General features: G+C 47.5%; 1 protein-coding gene across 2 annotated transcripts in view; it reads right to left on the bottom strand.

The window, feature by feature from the left end:
* tp53i13 (tumor protein p53 inducible protein 13) overlaps window positions 1-14,733 on the bottom strand; it is a 48,831-nt gene extending 34,098 nt beyond the window's left edge. Inside the window, exons 1-3 of one of the 2 annotated variants that reach the window (XM_087977330.1) lie at window positions 13,104-14,732; window positions 9,917-9,991; window positions 2,489-2,524 (exon numbers count right to left, since the gene is read on the bottom strand). In XM_087977330.1, coding sequence (XP_087833456.1) covers window positions 2,489-2,524; window positions 9,917-9,991; window positions 13,104-13,259 — 267 coding nt within the window. In that variant the 5' untranslated portion in view covers window positions 13,260-14,732. Of the gene's footprint in view, window positions 1-2,488; window positions 2,525-9,916; window positions 9,992-13,103 lie in introns of both variants that reach the window. The other variant, XM_087977331.1, reaches the window with a different exon arrangement.
* Window positions 14,734-18,431: the final 3,698 nt, after the last annotated feature.

Below are 18,431 nucleotides of genomic sequence, written 5' to 3'. Positions count from 1 at the left end.
ACTAGAAATTCAGTTTCAATGAAAATGATTAACTGTTATTACTGAGACTTAAACAATGGACCACCTCCATCACAGCACGTATAAGAACATGAATTTGTATTTCTATAGCACATTTCATGAACTCAAGAGGAGGATGAATGAGATGGAGGTGATGGCCTAATGGTATTAACGCTGGACTCTTAATCCAGAGACCAAGGTAATGTTTTGGGGTGGGGGGAGGGAGGAAATCGAAAGAACTGCAGATACTGTAAATCAGAAACAAATTAGATGCAGGTAGAATGTTCCCAAAGTTGGGGAAGTCCAGAATTAGGAGTCACAGTCTAAGAATAAGGGGTAAGTCATTCAAGACCAAGATGAGGAAGAATTTCTTCACTCAGGGAGTTGTGAACCTGTAGAATTCTCTCCCACGGGAAACTGTCGGGGCCAGTTCGTTAGATATATTCAAGAGGGAGCTGGGCGTGCCCTTGTGGCTAAGGGGATCAAGGAGTCTGCAGAGGAAGTGGGAATGGGATACTGAGATTGCTGTATTCGCCTAGACAATACACTAAAGACCCTGTAGTGGGACTTGAACCCATGAGCATCTTGATATGAGTAATGCCACTGAGTCAAGGCTGACGCTGCTGCAATAAGATTCTTAAGATTGGGTTTGGCAATTGACGTTAAGTATCAGAAGGGACTTTATTCTGTATCTAATCATGTTGTAAATAACACTAGCACTGGGTGCCTAAGGTGAACTCCAGCACACAAACATTTCCACCTTTGTTGTAAATTGTTTTTATGCACATCAATGATAAAACTGAAAATCTGCAGCAGAGTAACATTCCATCATCTTATACATTGCAAGAACCAGAACTTATAAATTATTCCATCCTTCTGTAATGCTCCAACAAAACTGCTCCAGGCCAAGTGGTAGAACCTGGAGAAAGTGGTCGAGAATGTGATGCTGGAAAAGCACAACAGGTCAGACAGCAACTGACAAGCAGGAGAATCGATGTTTCGGATATGAGCCCTTCCTCAGGTAAAATCTGCCCTGAAAATATATTTCACACCACAACCTCTGTCCTCCCTCCGATAATTGTTCCCCCCAGGTGTCTGCAACTTGTTTTCATATTTTTGCTTTCAGTCAGAGCTGACTCTGATTTTACTATTAACCCCTCATGGATCTATGCTTTGACTTTTCTTTACAAGCATTACCATTCCATTTGCCTTTTGTTATTTGACACATTAATGTTTAATTTCCTTTGTCCTCTGCCCTTCCCCTGTTGCATAACATAAAACACCATTACATTTAGACCCATCTTCAGTTCTGAAAAAGTATCATACTGGACTCAAAATGTTAACTCTGCTTCTGTTTCTACAGATGCTGCCAGACCTGCTGACTGACTTCAGCATTTTCTGTTTCTCCTTATCTGACTTCATTTCACACTGAAAGTGAACTTGGAACCAAATTTGAGAACTGGTTCTGCTTATTGAGTGCACATTTCAGGTGAGTCACATTCAACAGATTGAGACACAAATCAGGGTTACAGGAATGCAGCACCACAGCCTTAGGGAACCAGAGTAATTTGAAACCAACCACATATGATTAGATTACTTCAAGAGAATCGATATTTTAAACACATTATGCTGTTGTGGATTTTATAAGCATCATATTAAAAATTCCCAAATGGTCATACATCACAACTCATCAAGATATATGTTAAATTACTCTTTATGAGTAGCATGTCCAAGCAATTTGTGTGTGAGCTACTAATGAGGAAGACATTCTTTGGCAAATTAAACCAGCACTTGAAACAAGTTTCCCATATTTTGAGAATTAGAATTGCTGGTTAAGCAGCATTCATTGATCTACATTACCACGCAGAAAACAGTTCAATCAAAGCATGCTTTTATATTAGACCTTCAAGTGTTGGTCATGGGAAGTAAAGGATTATCTCTGCTCAAGGGCAGTGTGGTTCCACAAGTATGCTACACATCATTCAGAGACAGGGCCGCAAAATGATCTGACCTCGAAGGTCAGCACAGTCGAACCCACTCAATGTGTTTTTAACAAATGGTGGTCCCAGAGAATAGTGGGGGTGGGTGTGAAGCAGATGTACAGCGGTTAGGACCTGGGAGGAGGGTCCTCTCAACTTTCCTGGCCCACAAGCAGTGCTGCAGAGAGCCTTAGGCATTTGCCGTGCTCACCTGACAACTGCAGATTTCCCACAGCTGGAGACGCCCAGCTAAAAGAGGTTAAAAATAGCAGGATTGTTAAAGTGAAGGCGTATGGTATCATTATGAGATTTAAATGTCCAACCCACTTCCTGCAAGCCAGTCAGTCACTTATCTCTCACTCTGTTTCTATAAAAACATCAAATGTGCAGAATTGAGCCACACTGGCTCCCCACTTCAGATATGTTTGTGTTTTAACTTCTGATGTGCTCCCAAGCCACTCATTTTTGAGAGTTAAGACTCAGCCGAATGTGTCAGTGAAATTGAATCATACCTGCTCAGGATATACTTTGGCCAAACTTGGAATTACCTGACAGATGTAGAAAACACAAGTCAAAAGGTGAAACAGGAGCATTGTTCATACAATAGTTTGTTAAACAAACTAAAAACATACAGACAGAAACAATAAACCACTGCACCTGTTTTAACTGAACAAAGTAGGCAGCACCATTCTCTGGTCCATTCCTCGAATGTTTCAACGTGCTTACTTTTTATGCTTCCAAACTCCAGAGTATCTAGACCCATTCTACTCAATCCCTCCTTGCAACACAGCCCTTTCATTCCAAGAATCCAATCTACTGAGTCTTCAAGGTAAACATATCCTCCCTTAGACAACAAGATCAAAACTGCACACATCTTCAGATGTGATCTCTCTAAGCTCCTGTATAATTGCAGCAAGACTTTCTCACACATTTCTCTTATTCTGCAATCCCCAGCACGAAAGGTAGATCTACCATCCACTTTCCTAACTGCTTTTGTGTAACAGCAAGCCGAGGGGTTGGCTAGCTCAGTTGGCTTGACAGCTAGCACATTCATCTGATTAACACAAAAAGATGGGGTTCAAACCCCATTGAAACTGAAGTAACCTTGGGTCCAGCCCCCTAATCATCTTGTAATAAAAATCATAGCACTCTGCAATACATGGTCAAATAATCAGCAAGCACTTCCCTTCAAGGAAAGAACAGCAGGAAGAAACTGCTAGCTAACTTTCCTTCATTTGCGAACAAAGACACCCTCTTGTCCTTTTAAAAATATTCTTTTTCTCTATTTTTCCGAGCAGAGCTGTTCATTTCACATGGGAAGCTGGAAACAGGGCAGTTAGTATGCAGTCAGCACAATCCCACAAAACTGCAACATGATAATTTGTTTTCTGATGTGATAGAGACATACATATCTGACAGGACACTTGGGATGATTCCCCTGCTTTTCTCGGAGAATTGCCTCGTTTTGGGATAAGTTACATCTAAGTGAGCACATGGGGCTTTGGTTTAAGCCAATGACTCATCTGGAAATGCTTCCCCAATATTGCTCTGGATTGTCAGCCTTGAGTTTTGAGCTTGATTTACATCTCTTTGCTTCCTCTTTAGAGCTTCTTTTCAAACCTAGCCCGCACACATTACACTTGATCCCTTGTCTAAATCGAGCTAAAAATCGCACAACACCAGGTTATAGTCCAGCAGGTTTATTTGGAATCACTAGCTTTCGACGGGCTGCTTCTTCATCAGGTGGTTGTGGAGCAGGTACATAAGACTCTACACACACACACGCTCACACACACTCACACAGACCCTCTCTCATACACAAGCTCTCTCTCATATGCTCTCACACACACACACACACACCACCTCATAGACATATATCCCATTACACTCACACACAGACACACACTATCTCTCAGATATTCATCTCCCCCACCCCCACCACACACACACACAAAAGTTTGTGGGGTGACTTTGTACTTACAGAATTACATTTTATTTTGCTCAAATACTGCATAAATCTGTGCAAGATTGTGTAACTCCTACTTTAGAAACTGAATCAGTGTGACCCAATATTGGGACACAGACATAATTTAACTTCACACCTTCAATACACTATCTGAGCTGAGATGACACCTATTGTTAAAAGCTATCTTGAGAATGTAACTTTAAAACAATTTCTGGGATTTACATATGAAGGAACCAAAACTAACATGGTCATTCTAAAACATGAAAGACTTAAGCTGAATTTGTTTAATATTACATTCCATGACACTGCAATCCTGTTACTATAAAGTCTGTGTCTTATCTATCTGCTCCACAACCACTTGATGAAGGAGCAGCACTCCAAAAGCTAGTGCTTCCAATTAAACCTGTTGGACTATAACCTGGTGTTGTGTGATTTTTAACTTTGTACATCCCAGTCTAATATCAGCACCTCCACGTTGTGACTAAATCATTGGGAGCTTGTAAATAGCTGAGGCCCAAGCAGTGATCCTACAGCATTCTGCTAGTTACACCCTGCCTACTCGTGAATAACCTGTTTATTTCCTGCAGTTTTCTATCCATTAAACAATCTTCAATTTATGCTAATATATTGCTCTCAAAGCTACAAGCTCTAATCTTGTGAATATGGCATCATATTGAATATCTTATAAAAATATCGTATATAGACTGGATTTTAAACATCTACCTCACTAGCTACATTCTTTTAAATAAAACTCTAATAGAATTCCAAACCAAGAAATACCAGATGGATAAAGAAAGTTCCTTCTGAATTCTGAAAAGGACTGAGAATGTGGAATTTGCCACCGCAGGGAGTGATTGAACTGAGCATTGCGTAGATGGGTTTAACGGGAAGCTAAGCGAGCACCTACCAGGGGAAGGAATAGATGGTTGCAGTGATAGATGCAGATGAGGAAAGTGATTGGAGTGGGGCATAAACATCATCATGAATTGATTGGGCAGAACGGTCAGTTTCTATGCTTATATTTAATGTTGTCCTGTGGAATATTCGTCAAATACAAATTTCTTTTCACAAACCATGTTACCTCTAACTAATCATATTGGATTCGCTAAATGCCTGTACAATGTCCCTTTTTAATATATTCTAGCATTTCCCTTACTACTGATGTCAGACTAAGTGCTCTACAATATTTTGTTTCCTTTTTTTCTCTTTTCACGAATACCAGGGTCACATTTGCTATCTTCCAATCGACAGACCAATTTAGAATCAAGGGAAAAACCAAAAAAACTGTGGATGCTGTTAATCAGAAACAAAAACAGAAATTGCTGGAAAAGCTCAGCAGGTTTGGCAGCCACCTGTGAAGAGAAACCAGGGTTAACATTTCAGGTCTGGTGACCCTTCCCCAGATCTGAGGAATGGTCACTGGACTGGAAACATTAACTTCAATTTCAGGGGAATTTGGGAAGATCAAAGCCCATACATTCACTATTGTTGCAACCACCACTTGTAAAACCCTAGTATTTGTCTTAACAGATGCAGCCCTCCACTTCCTCCATTCCAACCCCAACCTCACTATCAAACCAGCACACAAGGGAGGCGCGGTAGTAGTTTGGCGCACCGACCTTTACACCGCTGAGGCTAAACGCCAGCTCGCGGACACCTCCTCCTACTACCCCCTTATCATGACCCCACCTCCCACCACCAAACCATCATCTCCCAGACCATCCAGAACCTCATCAACTCAGGGGATCTCCCATCCACCGCCTCCAACCTCATAGTCCCACAACCCCACACCGCCCGTTTCTACCTCCTGCCCAAAATCCACAAACCCGACTGCCCACCCATTGTCTCAGCCTGCTCCTGCCCCACCGAACTCATCTCTGCATACCTCGACACGGTCCTGTCCCCCTTAGTCCAAGAACTCCCCACCTATGTTCGGGACACCACCCACGCCCTCCACCTCCTCCATGATTTTCGCTTCCCCAGTCCCCAACGCCTTATCTTCACCATGGACATCCAGTCCCTGTACACCTCCATCCCCCATCACGAAGGCCTCAAAGCCCTCCACTTCTTCCTTTCCCGCCGTACCAACCAGTACCCTTCTACTGACACCCTCCTTCGACTGACTGAACTGGTCCTCACCCTGAACAACTTCTCTTTCCAATCCTCCCACTTCCTCCAACCCAAAGGAGTAGCCATGGGCACCCGCATGGACCCCAGCTATGCCTGCCTCTTCGTAGGATATGTGGAACAGTCCATCTTCGCAGCTACACTGGCACCACCCCCCACCTTTTCCTCCGCTACATCGATGACTGTATCGGCGCTGCCTCGTGCTTCCACAAGGAGGTTGAACAGTTCATCCATTTTACCAACACCTTCCACCCCGACCTCAAATTCACCTGGACCATCTCAGACTCCTCCCTCCCCTTCCTAGACCTTTCCATTTCTATCTCGGGTGACCGAATCGACACGGACATTTACTATAAACCGACCGAATCCCACAGCTAACTAGACTACACCTCCTCCCACCCTGCCCCCTGTAAAAACGCCATCCCATATTCCCAATTCCTTCGTCTCCGCCGCATCTGCTCCCAGGAGGACCAGTTCCAAAACCGTACAACCCAGATGGCCTCCTTCTTCAAGGACCGCAATTTCCCGCCAGACGTAGTCGACGATGCCCTCCACCGCATCTCTTCCACTTCCCGCTCCTCTGCCCTTGAGCCCCGCCCCTCCAACCGCCACCAGGACAGAACCCCACTGGTCCTCACCTACCACCCCACCAACCTCCATGTACAACGTATCATCCGCCGTCATTTCTGCCACCTCCAAACGGACCCCATCACCAGGGATATATTTCCCTCCCCTCCCCTATCAGCGTTCCGAAAAGACCACTCCCTCCATGACTACCTCGTCAGGTCCATACCCCCCACCAACCCAACCTCACTCCCAGCACCTTCCCCTGCAACCGCAAAAAATGCAAAACTTGCGCCCACACCTCCCCCCTTACTTCCCTCCAAGGGACACTTCCATATCCGCCACAAATTCACCTGCACTTCCACACACATCATTTATTGCATCCGCTGCACCCGATGTGGCCTCCTCTATATTGGGGAGAAAGGCCGCCTACTTGCAGAACGTTTCAGAGAACACCTCTGGGACACCCGGACCAACCAACCCAACCACCCCGTAGCCCAACACTTTAACTCCCCCTCCCACTCCACCAAGGACATGCAAGTCCTTGGACTCCTCCATCGCCAGATCATGGCAACACGACGGTTGAAGGAAGAGCGCCTCATCTTCTGCCTGGGAACCCTCCAGCCACAAGGGATGAACTCAGATTTCTCCAGTTTCCTCATTTCCCCTCCCCCCACCTTGTCTCAGTCAAATCCCTCATACTCAGCACCGCCTTCCTAACGTGCAATCTTCTTCCTGACCTCTCCGCCCCCACCCCACTCCAGCCTATCACCCTCACCTTGACCTCCCTCCACCTATCACATTTCCAAAGCCCCTCCCCCAAGTCCCTCCTCCCTATCTTTTATCTTAGCCTGCTGGACACACTTTCCTCATTCCTGAAGAAGGGCTTATGCCCGAAACGTCGATTCTCCTGTTCCTTGAATGCTGCCTGACTTGCTGCGCTTTTCCAGCAACACATTTTCAGCTCTTAACAGATCCAATGTCAGCATTTAGTCACATTAACTTTTCCAATGCTGTTTTCTTTATAATTCTTAAGTCCATCTTTCAATCTCTGTCATCAGTGTCTTGATTTCCCAGAAATTCTGACATGTTCCTTAGGTCCATTATTGTAATGATTAAAAAAAAACTTATTCACCTTCTCTGCCATTGCCTTATTCCTTCCTGTTAAATTGGAACAGGAGTAGGCCATTCGGCCCCTTGAGCATGCTCCACCATTCAGCAGGACCATGGCTGATTCAACGATGCCCTTTCCCCATAACCCCTTATTCCCTATCTGATCAAGACTCTATCTCAGCCTTCAATATACAAGGACTCGCCCATAACTTTCTGTGGCAAAAAGCTCCAAAGACACTCGCACCTTGAAGAGAAGAAATTCTTCCATATCTCAGTCTTCAGTTGGTGCCCCTTTATTCTAAGACTATGTCCTCTGCTCCTAGACTTTCCCATGAGGGGAAATGTCATAGAGTCATGCGGCACAGAAACAGAGCCTTTGGTCCAATCACAGTCCATAATCCCAAACTAGACTAGTCTCACCTGCTTTCTCCTGGCCCATATTCCTCCAAACCTTTCCTATTCATCTACTTATCCCAATGCCTTTTAAATATTGTAATTGTCCCCACATCCACCACTCCTCTCAACATTTACCCTTCAGAATCCTAGATGTTTCTTCCTCTGAAGGACCCATGCTTACTTTCTCTAATCTCTTCCTTTCTACAGAATTGAAAATATTCTTTTAATCTGTTTCTAAATTACTCGATAGCTGACTCTCACGTGCTAGCTTCTCCTTCTTTGTCAGTTTCTTGGTCATCCTTTGTCTGATTTGGAGCCTGCCATTCCTCAGATTTATGACTCAATTTAGCCACGTTGCAATTTGGCAGCAGTGTTTAACAAGAGCTTCAGCATGACAAAACATTCCTCAAAATATGATACTGGTCTAACTCAGGAGATACTCGGTCTGTGAACCAAACTCTTGCTCAAACAGGTAGGTTTTATAAAGAGTCTGAAATGAAGAAAGCAAGGTCGTGAGGGGGAGAGTTACGTGGATAGAATTCTAGAGCACTCAGGCAACTGAAAGCACAGCCACCAACAGCACAGTGAGATAGTGGGATTTGTCAGCACAGTGAGATAGTGGGATTTGCCACCATAGGGAGTGATTGTAGATGGATTTAAGGAAAAGCCAAAAGAGTTCAGGATTAGAGGAAGAGAGATTTTACCAAAGGGTGTAGAGTTGAAGTAGGACATAGAAATAGTCACGGTCAAGATATTTGAAAGCAAGGATTAGAATTTTAAAATCTAGACTTTGCTGGAAGCTAGTGCAGATCAGTAAATACAGGGTAATAGGAGAATTGGCTGCAAGTTGAGACAAGCGCAGTTTGATTGACTTCATATATACTCAACTTTATAGTGGGTAGATAGTGGGAGGCCACTTGGAAATGCATCAGAATAGTTGAGTCCTAGTGATAAAAAACACGTGAATGAGAATTTCAGCAGATGAGCTGAGATGGGCAAAGTTAGGACATGTGGCACAAGTGAGAATAAGTGGTGCAATGATGAATTTGAAAACTTCATCTTGTAGCTAAATTTATCAACTATGCAGTTTCTCCTCAGACTGTTACAAGGGAGAGGAATGGAGTGAGGATGGAGCAGGTCACGAGCGAGGGAACAAAGATTAGCAACATCAAAAACAAATATCAGGCTTCCAATGTTTAACTGGAGGAAATGTCTCCTCATCCAGGCCTGGATATTGTATGGCAGGCTGATAATTTATAGATAGTGGGGGAGTCAGAAGAGACGGTAAGGAGGTGAACCTGGATGTCAATGCACATAAAAACAAATGCTGTGCCTTTTGATTGCCAGGGGCAACACATAGATGAGAAACAGAGGGGGGAATCAACAGTAGATCCTTGAGGGAATCCAGAAGGTAATGGTGCGGGACCACAAGGGAAAGTTGTCACAAGTGATATCTGAGCTACAGTTAGATGGATAATAAAGAAATCAGGGGATAGCAATCCCATCCCAGTCATGAGGTAGTGCAGCAGAATGATGTGGCCAACCATGTTGAAAGTTGAAGACATTGTTCAGTGTTTAAGAAGCGAAACCTTTATTGCAATCACACAAAACAATTTTTTCAATCTAAGAGCATCCCGACGGAACCACTGTTCTAGAGGAGCTTTTAAATCCTTACATATAGTCATGGAGCTATACAGCACAGACCCTTCCATGCTGACCAGATATCCTAAATTAATCTAATCCTATTTGTCTAAGGAGAGAAACAATTCATTACCCTTTCCGGAAGTGACCAAGTAGGTCCAGAGCAGACATATTCTTCCATTGGGGGCAAATCCATCTGGAGCTTAAACTAAAAATATAGAGAGAGAGGACGATCATGAATGTGAAACCAGTGATGTTCAGCAAAGCAAAATATAACTGTTACCAGCAACTCAAACCCAAGCTGTTACACCAAGTGGAATGAAGAGTAAAAGCTTCTCAATGTCAATACCCAACAAACATGCCATTGTGGGGACACTGTGCATCTACTCTTACAGAGAGCTCAGTTGACCCCCCCCCCCAGTGATGCTGACCTGTACAGAATGGAACATTATTTCCAAATCCTGTACTGATTGCAAAGCCCTGCCAATGTGGAACAAAGCAGGATCTCGGGCTGTTTTATCGAGGTAGAAATGTGGTGATCCATAGGGGGATTACAGTGGGGAGTGGGTGATCCATAGGGAGATTATAGTGGGGAGTGGGTGATCCATAGGGGGATTACAGTGGGGAGTGGGTGATCCATAGAGGGATTACAGTGGGGAGTGGGTGATCCATAGAGGGATTACAGTGGGGAGTGGGTGATCCATAGGGGGATTACAGTGACGAGCGAGTGACCCACAGAGGGTTGCAGTGGGGAGTGGGTGATCCATAGTGGGATTACACTGGGTAGCCGGATCCATAGGGAGAATACAGTGGGGAGCAGATGATCCATAGGAGGATTACAGTGGGGAGCGGGTGATCCACATGGGGATTACAGTGGGGAGTGGGTGATCCACAGCGGGATTACAGTGGGGAGCGGGTGATCCACAGGGGGATTACAGTGGGGAGCGGGTGATCCACAGGGGGATTACAGTGGGGAGCGGGTGATCCACAGCGGGATTACAGTGGGGAGCGGGTGATCCACAGCGGGATTACAGTGGGGAGCGGGTGATCCACAGCGGGTGATCCACAGGTTAATTACAGTGGGGAGCGGGTGATCCACAGGTTAATTACAGTGGGGAGCGGGTGATCCATAAAGGGATTACAGTGGGGAGCGGGTGATCCACAGGGGGATTACAGTGGGGAGCGGGTGATCCACAGGGGGATTACAGTGGGGAGCGGGTGATCCACAGGGGGAATTACAGTGATTAGATTAGATTACTTACAGTGTGGAAACAGGCCCTTCGGCCCAACAAGTCCACACCGACCGGCCGAAGCACAACCCACCCATATCCCTACAATTACCCCTTTAACCTAACACTACGGGCAATTTAGCATGGCCAATTCACCTGACCCGCATATCTTTGGACTGTGGGAGGAAACCGGAGCACCCGGAGAAAACCCACGCAGACACGGGGAGAATGTGCAAACTCCACACAGTCAGTCGCCTGAGTCGGGAATTGAACCCAGGTCTCTGGCGCTGTGAGGCAGCAGTGCTAACCACTGTGCCGCCCATGGGGAGGGGGTGATCCACAGGTTAATTACACTGGGGAGCGGGTGATCCATAAAGGGATTACAGTGGGGAGCGGGTGATCCACAGGGGGATTACAGTGGGGAGCGGGTGATCCACAGGGGGATTACAGTGGGGAGCGGGTGATCCACAGGGGGATTACAGTGGGGAGCAGGTGATCCACAGGGGGATTACAGTGGGGAGCAGGTGATCCACAGGGGGATTACAGTGGGGAGGGGGTGATCCACAGGTTAATTACAGTGGGGAGCGGGTGATCCATAAAGGGATTACAGTGGGGAGCGGGTGATGCACAGGGGGATTACAGTGGGGAGCGGGTGATCCACAGGGGGATTACAGTGGGGAGGGGGTGATCCACAGGTTAATTACAGTGGGGAGCGGGTGATCCATAAAGGGATTACAGTGGGGAGCGGGTGATGCACAGGGGGATTACAGTGGGGAGCGGGTGATGCACAGGGGGATTACAGTGGGGAGCGGGTGATCCATAGGGGGATTACAGTGGGGAGCGGGTGATCCACAGGGGGATTACAGTGGGATTACAGTGGGGAGCGGGTGATCCACAGGGGGATTACAGTGGGGAGCGGGTGATCCACAGGGGGATTACAGTGGGGAGCGGGTGATCCACAGGGGGATTACAGTGGGGAGTGGGGAGCGGGTGATCCGCAGGGGTATTAAAGTGGGGAGCGGGTGATCCACAGGGGGATTACAGTGGGGAGCGGGTGATCCACAGGGGGATTACAGTGGGGAGCGGGTGGTCCACAGGGGTATTACAGTGGGGAGCGGGTGATCCACAGGGGGATTACAGTGGGGAGCGGGTGATCCACAGGGGAATTACAGTGGGGAGTGGGGAGTGGGGGATTAAAGTGGGGAGTGGGGAGCGGGTGATCCACAGTGGGATTACAGTGGGGAGTGGGGAGCGGGTGATCCACAGTGGGATTAAAGTGGGGAGTGGGGAGCGGGGGTTTAAAGTGGGGAGTGGGGAGCGGGGGATCCACAGGGGGATTACAGTGGGGAGTGGGGAGTGGGTGATCCACAGGGGGATTACAGTGGGGAGCGGGTGATCCACAGGGGTATTACAGTGGGGAGCGGGTGATCCACAGGGGTATTACAGTGGGGAGCGGGTGATCCACAGGGGGATTACAGTGGGGAGCGGGTGATCCACAGGGGAATTACAGTGGGGAGTGGGGAGTGGGGGATTAAAGTGGGGAGTGGGGAGCGGGTGATCCACAGTGGGATTAAAGTGGGGAGTGGGGAGTGGGGGATTAAAGTGGGGAGTGGGGAGCGGGTGATCCACAGTGGGATTAAAGTGGGGAGTGGGGAGCGGGGGTTTAAAGTGGGGAGTGGGGAGCGGGTGATCCACAGGGGGATTACAGTGGGGAGCGGGTGATCCACAGGGGGATTACAGTGGGGAGCGGGTGATCCATAGTGGGATTACAGTGGGGAGCGGGTGATCCACAGGGGGATTACAGTGGGGAGCGGGTGATCCATAGTGGGATTACAGTGGGGAGCGGGTGATCCATAGTGGGATTACAGTGGGGAGTGGGTGATCCACAGGGGGATTACAGTGGGGAGCGGGTGATCCACAGGGGTATTACAGTGGGGAGCGGGTGATCCACAGGGGGATGACAGTGGGGAGCGGGTGATCCTTAGTGGGGATTACAGTGGGGGGCGGGTGATCCATCGTGGGGTTGTAGGAAGAGTTTCAGACAGTTTGAGAGTAAGTTGCTGGAGAGGGAGAAGTTCTGTCTACACTCACCCGGCCATCATCACAGGGATCCGGCCTCCCTGGCAAACCAAGCAGGAGGACCAGGAGCCCCAGCAAGCTCCTGCTACATTTCCCGACCATAGCTGCCTGCTGGCCCCACGACAGTCCGAGGATGGGCAGGAGGAGGAGGCCGGGTTCGCTCACCATGGGGCCGGGAGGTGCCTGTGATCGGGCCGGGAGCAGACGGACAGTGGGCTCGCACCGAACGGCGGCCTCGCTCTCAGACTCCTGGCCATCGCTGCCTCTGGTCTCCCTCTCTCTATCCCAGCACCAGCCCGGTGTGTGTGTCTCTCTCTATCCCAGCACCAGCCCCAACCCTCTGTGTCTCTAACCCAGTCCCAGTCCTGTGTGCGCCTCTCTCTCTATCCCAGCACCGGCCCTGTGTGTGTATGTGTGTCTCTATTCCAGCTTCAGCCCCAACCCTCTGTGTCTCTATCCCAGTCCCAGCCCTGTGTGTGTCTCTCTCTCTCTATCCCAGTCCCATCTCTATGTGTGTGTCTCTCTCTATCCCAGTCCCATCTCTGTGTGTGCCTCTCTCTATCCCAGTCCCAGCCCTGTGTATGCCTCTCTCTATCCCAGTCCTATCTCTGTGTGCGTCTCTCTCTATCCCAGTCCCATCTTTGTGTGCGTCTCTCTCTATCCCAGTCCCATCTCTGTGTGTCTCTCTCTATCCCAGTCCCAGCCTTGTGTGTGCCTCTCTCTATCCCAGTCCCATCTCTGTGTGTGTCTCTCTCTATCCCAGTCCCAGCCCTGTGTGTGTTTGTCTCTCTATCCCAGTCCTGTGTGTGTTTGTCTCTCTAACCCAGTCCTGTGGGTGTCTCTCTCTCTATCCCAGTCCTGTGGGTGTCTCTCTCTCTATTCCAGTCCCAGCCCTGTGTATCTCTCTCTCTATCCCAGTCCTGTGTGTGTGCTTCTCTCTCTCTATCCTAGTCGTGTGTGTCTCTCTCTCTATCCCAGTCCTGTGTGTGTGTGTGTGTGTGTGTGTCTCTCTCTCTATCCCAGTCTTGTGTGTGTCTCCCTCTCTATCCCAGTCCCAGCCCTGTGTGTTTTTCTCTCTATCCCAGTCCCAGTCCTGTGTGTGTGTGTCTCTATCCCAGTCCCAGCTCTCTGTGTGTCTCTCTCTATCCCAATCCTGTGTGTCTCTCTCTCTCTATCCCAGTCCCAGCTGTGTGTCTCTCTCTCTCTCTATCCCAATCCTGTGTGTCTCTCTCTCTCTATCCCAGTCCCAGCTGTGTGTCTCTCTCTCTCTCTATCCCAATCCTGTGTGTCTCTCTCTCTATCCCAGTCCCAGCTGTGTGTCTCTCTCTCTCTCTATCCCAATCCTGTGTGTGTGTGTGTCTCTTTCTCTATCCCAGTCCCAGCCCTTTGTGTGTCTCTCTCTCTATCCCAGCCCTGTGTGTGTGTCTCTCTCTCCCTATCCCAGTCCTGTGTGTCTTTTTCTCTCTCTATTCCAGTCCCAGCCCTGTGTGTGTGTGTGTCTCTCTCTCTATGTCCCAGTCTCTCCCGCGTACCCCAATGTTGCACTCTCTCCCTCCAGCCCCTTGCCCTCTGTGCCTGTCTATGTCCCTGTTCCACCCTTGCTGCTTCTCCCAGCCCCTTGCCCTCTGCGTCTCTCTCTGTCCCTCTCAGACCCTTGTTCCCGGTGTCTCTCCCCCAGTCCCCCTGCTTCCTCAATCAGGTGTAAGCGCAGCCGCCGGCGCTGGGGCACAAACGGATACACATTCCGCTGGGACCAGCTGCTACGGCGCCTCGGAGCCGCCAAACACAAGAACCGCGGAGCGAGCGAGTCGAAACATTCCCTTAACCCTCCTCCCAGCACAACCCGCCAGCTACCTATTCACTGTCATTCCACACCATTGCTCAGAGATGTTATGACACACCCCTTGACCTGGTGGGGCTGAACCTAGCTCCCCCCGTCCAGAGGTAGGGACATTACCACTGTGCTCTCCTACTTGTCACATCCACTTCCTTCTAATTGGTGATACTGGGTCTGCCAACTTGATACAGGCGCAGTAGAAACTTTTAGAGATTGCTGGGTGCCACAGAGACTGAAATATGTTGTGGCTGGATTTGAAGACATTTCCTTTCCAGGACTGCCAGTTTCTGAAGACCATTTGATTTTGTTTTTTTTGTTTCAGTGTCCCATCTGGGGCTGTATCACCTGAAAGTGGCTTGTTCTTAAAACAAGAGTGCGAAAGGAACAGCAATTTGAATATGACAACTGCCCAGCCCCCATCTGAATTAAATTCTCTGTTTACCAACTAAATGCTGCAGAATGCAGTGCTTGGGAAGCTCTTGCAGCTTCTGTATAGAAGGGTGACAAGGTTAAGGATTCAAGGCTAGAATTTATTCATATGAACTCCAGGAGATGCAGCAAATCTGGATTTCCCGAATTGTTTAGCAGCAGGCTGTGGAGGCTGGGTCACTGAGTATATCCAAGGCTGAGGTAGAGTTTTTTTAATCAGTAGGAGAATCAGGTGTAAGTGGGGGGTGGGGGTGGGGGGGGAGGCAGGAAACTGGAATTGAGGGTTTTCAAATCAGTCATGATCTCATTGAATTGTGGAGCAGACTTGGTGGGCCGAATGGCGTATTTCTTTCCCTAAACCGTATCTTTTCAAGGTAGGAGGCAAAGATGGAAATGTTCACCTCAGTCTGAGTCTGCAGTTCACTCAACCTGATAATGGGCTGAATCTTCCCAGCCTGGTGCTGATGGTGGGTGGGATTGGGGTGTTGGTTGTGGTGATGGGTGGGATTGGGATGGAGTTGGTGGTGGTGTTGGTGGTGTTGGGTGAATAGGGGCAGAGGTGGTAGTTGTGGGTGGGACTCGGGTGGTGTTGGTGGTGGTGGGTGGGATTGGGGTAAAGAACCTGAATTGGTTCCTGTCACAGGGGAATTTTCCCAGGATAAATATGATTATGATTATCTGCTAGATCCTCACTAGAGAGGAAAGCAACCATGGTATCACTAGGGGCCAAAGGAATGGTCATTTTTGTAACCTCCTGACATTTTGTAGGCAGTGTAGCAGCCCTCCACCTGCTAATGCCAGGTGCCTTCCACCCCTTCACAGAGGTTGAGGGGGCGGCGGAGGTTCTTGGAGCTGGGAAAACCTACATGAACCAGAGATGGGCTTGTGAACAGGAAAACCCTTACCCAGCCCAAACAATCTATCAGTGCAAGTTCCCCAGTTCCACTCAAAGGGAGAGTGTGGACCCTTATCATACTTTCATTTGTTCCTGTCCCTGGGAAATTGGCTCCATGTTGAGATGCCCTCCCTATTCCTGACCTCCCCCACCAGTGGCCCCCTCTCCCTGTGGAGCTGGCAAGGCTCCAGAGCTGATCAGACTGGTAACGTTGAATGCCGCTCACCATAAGACAGTGACAAACATGAAGGCAGCCAATCAGGAGGGTGCTTCCAGGAAGATTACACCATTGGTGCCATTTAAATGCAGGCGCATAGCTCCTTCTCGATCCTAATATCAATGTTCTGAAGCCCATGTGAAAATCCAACCCATTAATCAACAATCTCCCTCAATAAACAATGAGCCACTATGTGTACACTGGATCTTGCAGTTTCTGAACAGTCAATACCAGGATGTTTGATACAAACTGTTTGATCATAAAGGAAATAAATTGTGCCTTATTATATCCTAAACCAATATAAATAGGGCTTGTACAGACCTCACCATACCTATTCATTGCTTTAAATATGTGGGTGACCTAACCCTTTTCGAGAGTCTTCATGAAGGTATGGTCTCTCAGATACAAGGCAAATCTCTTCATTGACTGAACAGACAACAGCAATTCACATGAAATTGAAAGAGGAGAAAGTGAGGTCTGCAGATGCTGGAGATCAAAGTTGAAACTTTATTGCTGGAACAGCACAGCAGGTCAGGCAGCATCCAGGGAACAGGAGATTCGACGTTTCGGGCACAGGCCCTTCTTCAGGAAGGCCCTTCAGGAAGGGCACAGGCCCTTCTTCAGGTTTCCTGTTCGAATCTCCTGTTCCCTGGATGCTGCCTGACCTGCTGTGCTGTTCCAGCAATAAAGTTTCAAACATGAAATTGAAACTCAAAGTTCCCCTGATGCCTGTCTTATCCACTTTGATGATGCTGAGATTGCATAACAAGAGTGCATTAAACTATTAGGATTCTACATTCTATGTAATCTCAGATAGGATTACCAATCATGAGAAACGCTTAAGGAAGCGAAAGGAAGATTATTCATTACATCTTAAGCATCACAACATATCACAAACTGTATCTGATAAGCAAGACACAAGCTGAATAAACAATGTCCATTGAAATGCGAGATTTACCAAAGTGCATCTGTTTGGATCTGGATTCTCTTCCCATCGGGACATAGTATAAGGCCATTTGGTCCTTCCAGCCTGCCCCACCAGTTAATAAGATCACAGCTGATCTAATTGTGTTCTCAGCTCGATTCTCCTGTGATGAGGAAACTAAAACCGCACTTGATACTCCAGCTTCAGTCTGACCAAGCCCCTATGCCATTGAAGCAAGACTTCACTATTGTTCTATTCAAATCCTCTTGTAATAAAGGCTAACATTCTATTAGCCTTCTTAATAACTTACTGCAACTGCATGTTAGCCATCAGTGACTTATCGACAAGGACAGCTAGGCCCCTTTGCACATTGACACTTTCCAGCCTCTTATCATTTTGAAATAACCTGCCCATCTGTTTCTCCTGCCAAAATACTGAACAGACTCACAAACTCTTAACATTTGCCTGTACCTGTGTTTTTGGTTTTGCCGCTGTTTACCTATTATTTAGTATCTATGCTACTTAGCTCTGTGATCTGCCTGTATTGCTCACAAGACAAAGTTTTTCACTGTGCACATGACAACAAATTCAATTAAATTCAATTCAATTCAAGTGGATAGTTTCTCATTTTTTCCACATGATGTTCCATTTGGCATGTTCATGCCCAATCACTAAGCTGTCCAAATCCTCCTCAAGTTCGTTTACATCTTCCTCACAACACACATTCACAGTTAGTTTTGTATCATCTAAAATGTGGTAATATTACATTTGCTTCCCCCTCATGTCATTGTTCAAAGTTAAAAATCACACCACACCAGGTTATAGTCCAACAGGTTTAATTGGAAGCACTAGCTTTCGGAGCGCCGCTCCTTCATCAGGTGGTTGTGGAGGACACAATTGTAAGACACAGAATTTAGAGCAAATGTGATGTAACTGAAATTATACATTGAAAAATACCTTGACTGTTTAAGTCTCTCATCTGTTAGAATGACCATGTTAGTTTCTCTTCTTTCATATGTAAACCACAAAATGTTTTT

This window comes from Chiloscyllium plagiosum, unplaced genomic scaffold (assembly GCF_037043375.1).
Source record: "Chiloscyllium plagiosum isolate Xiang-an unplaced genomic scaffold, Cpla_swu_hap1 HiC_scaffold_31, whole genome shotgun sequence".
Lineage (NCBI taxonomy): Eukaryota > Metazoa > Chordata > Chondrichthyes > Orectolobiformes > Hemiscylliidae > Chiloscyllium > Chiloscyllium plagiosum.
Note: the sequence above shows the minus strand (reverse complement) of the source record. Positions and strands in the feature narration are given on the sequence as shown.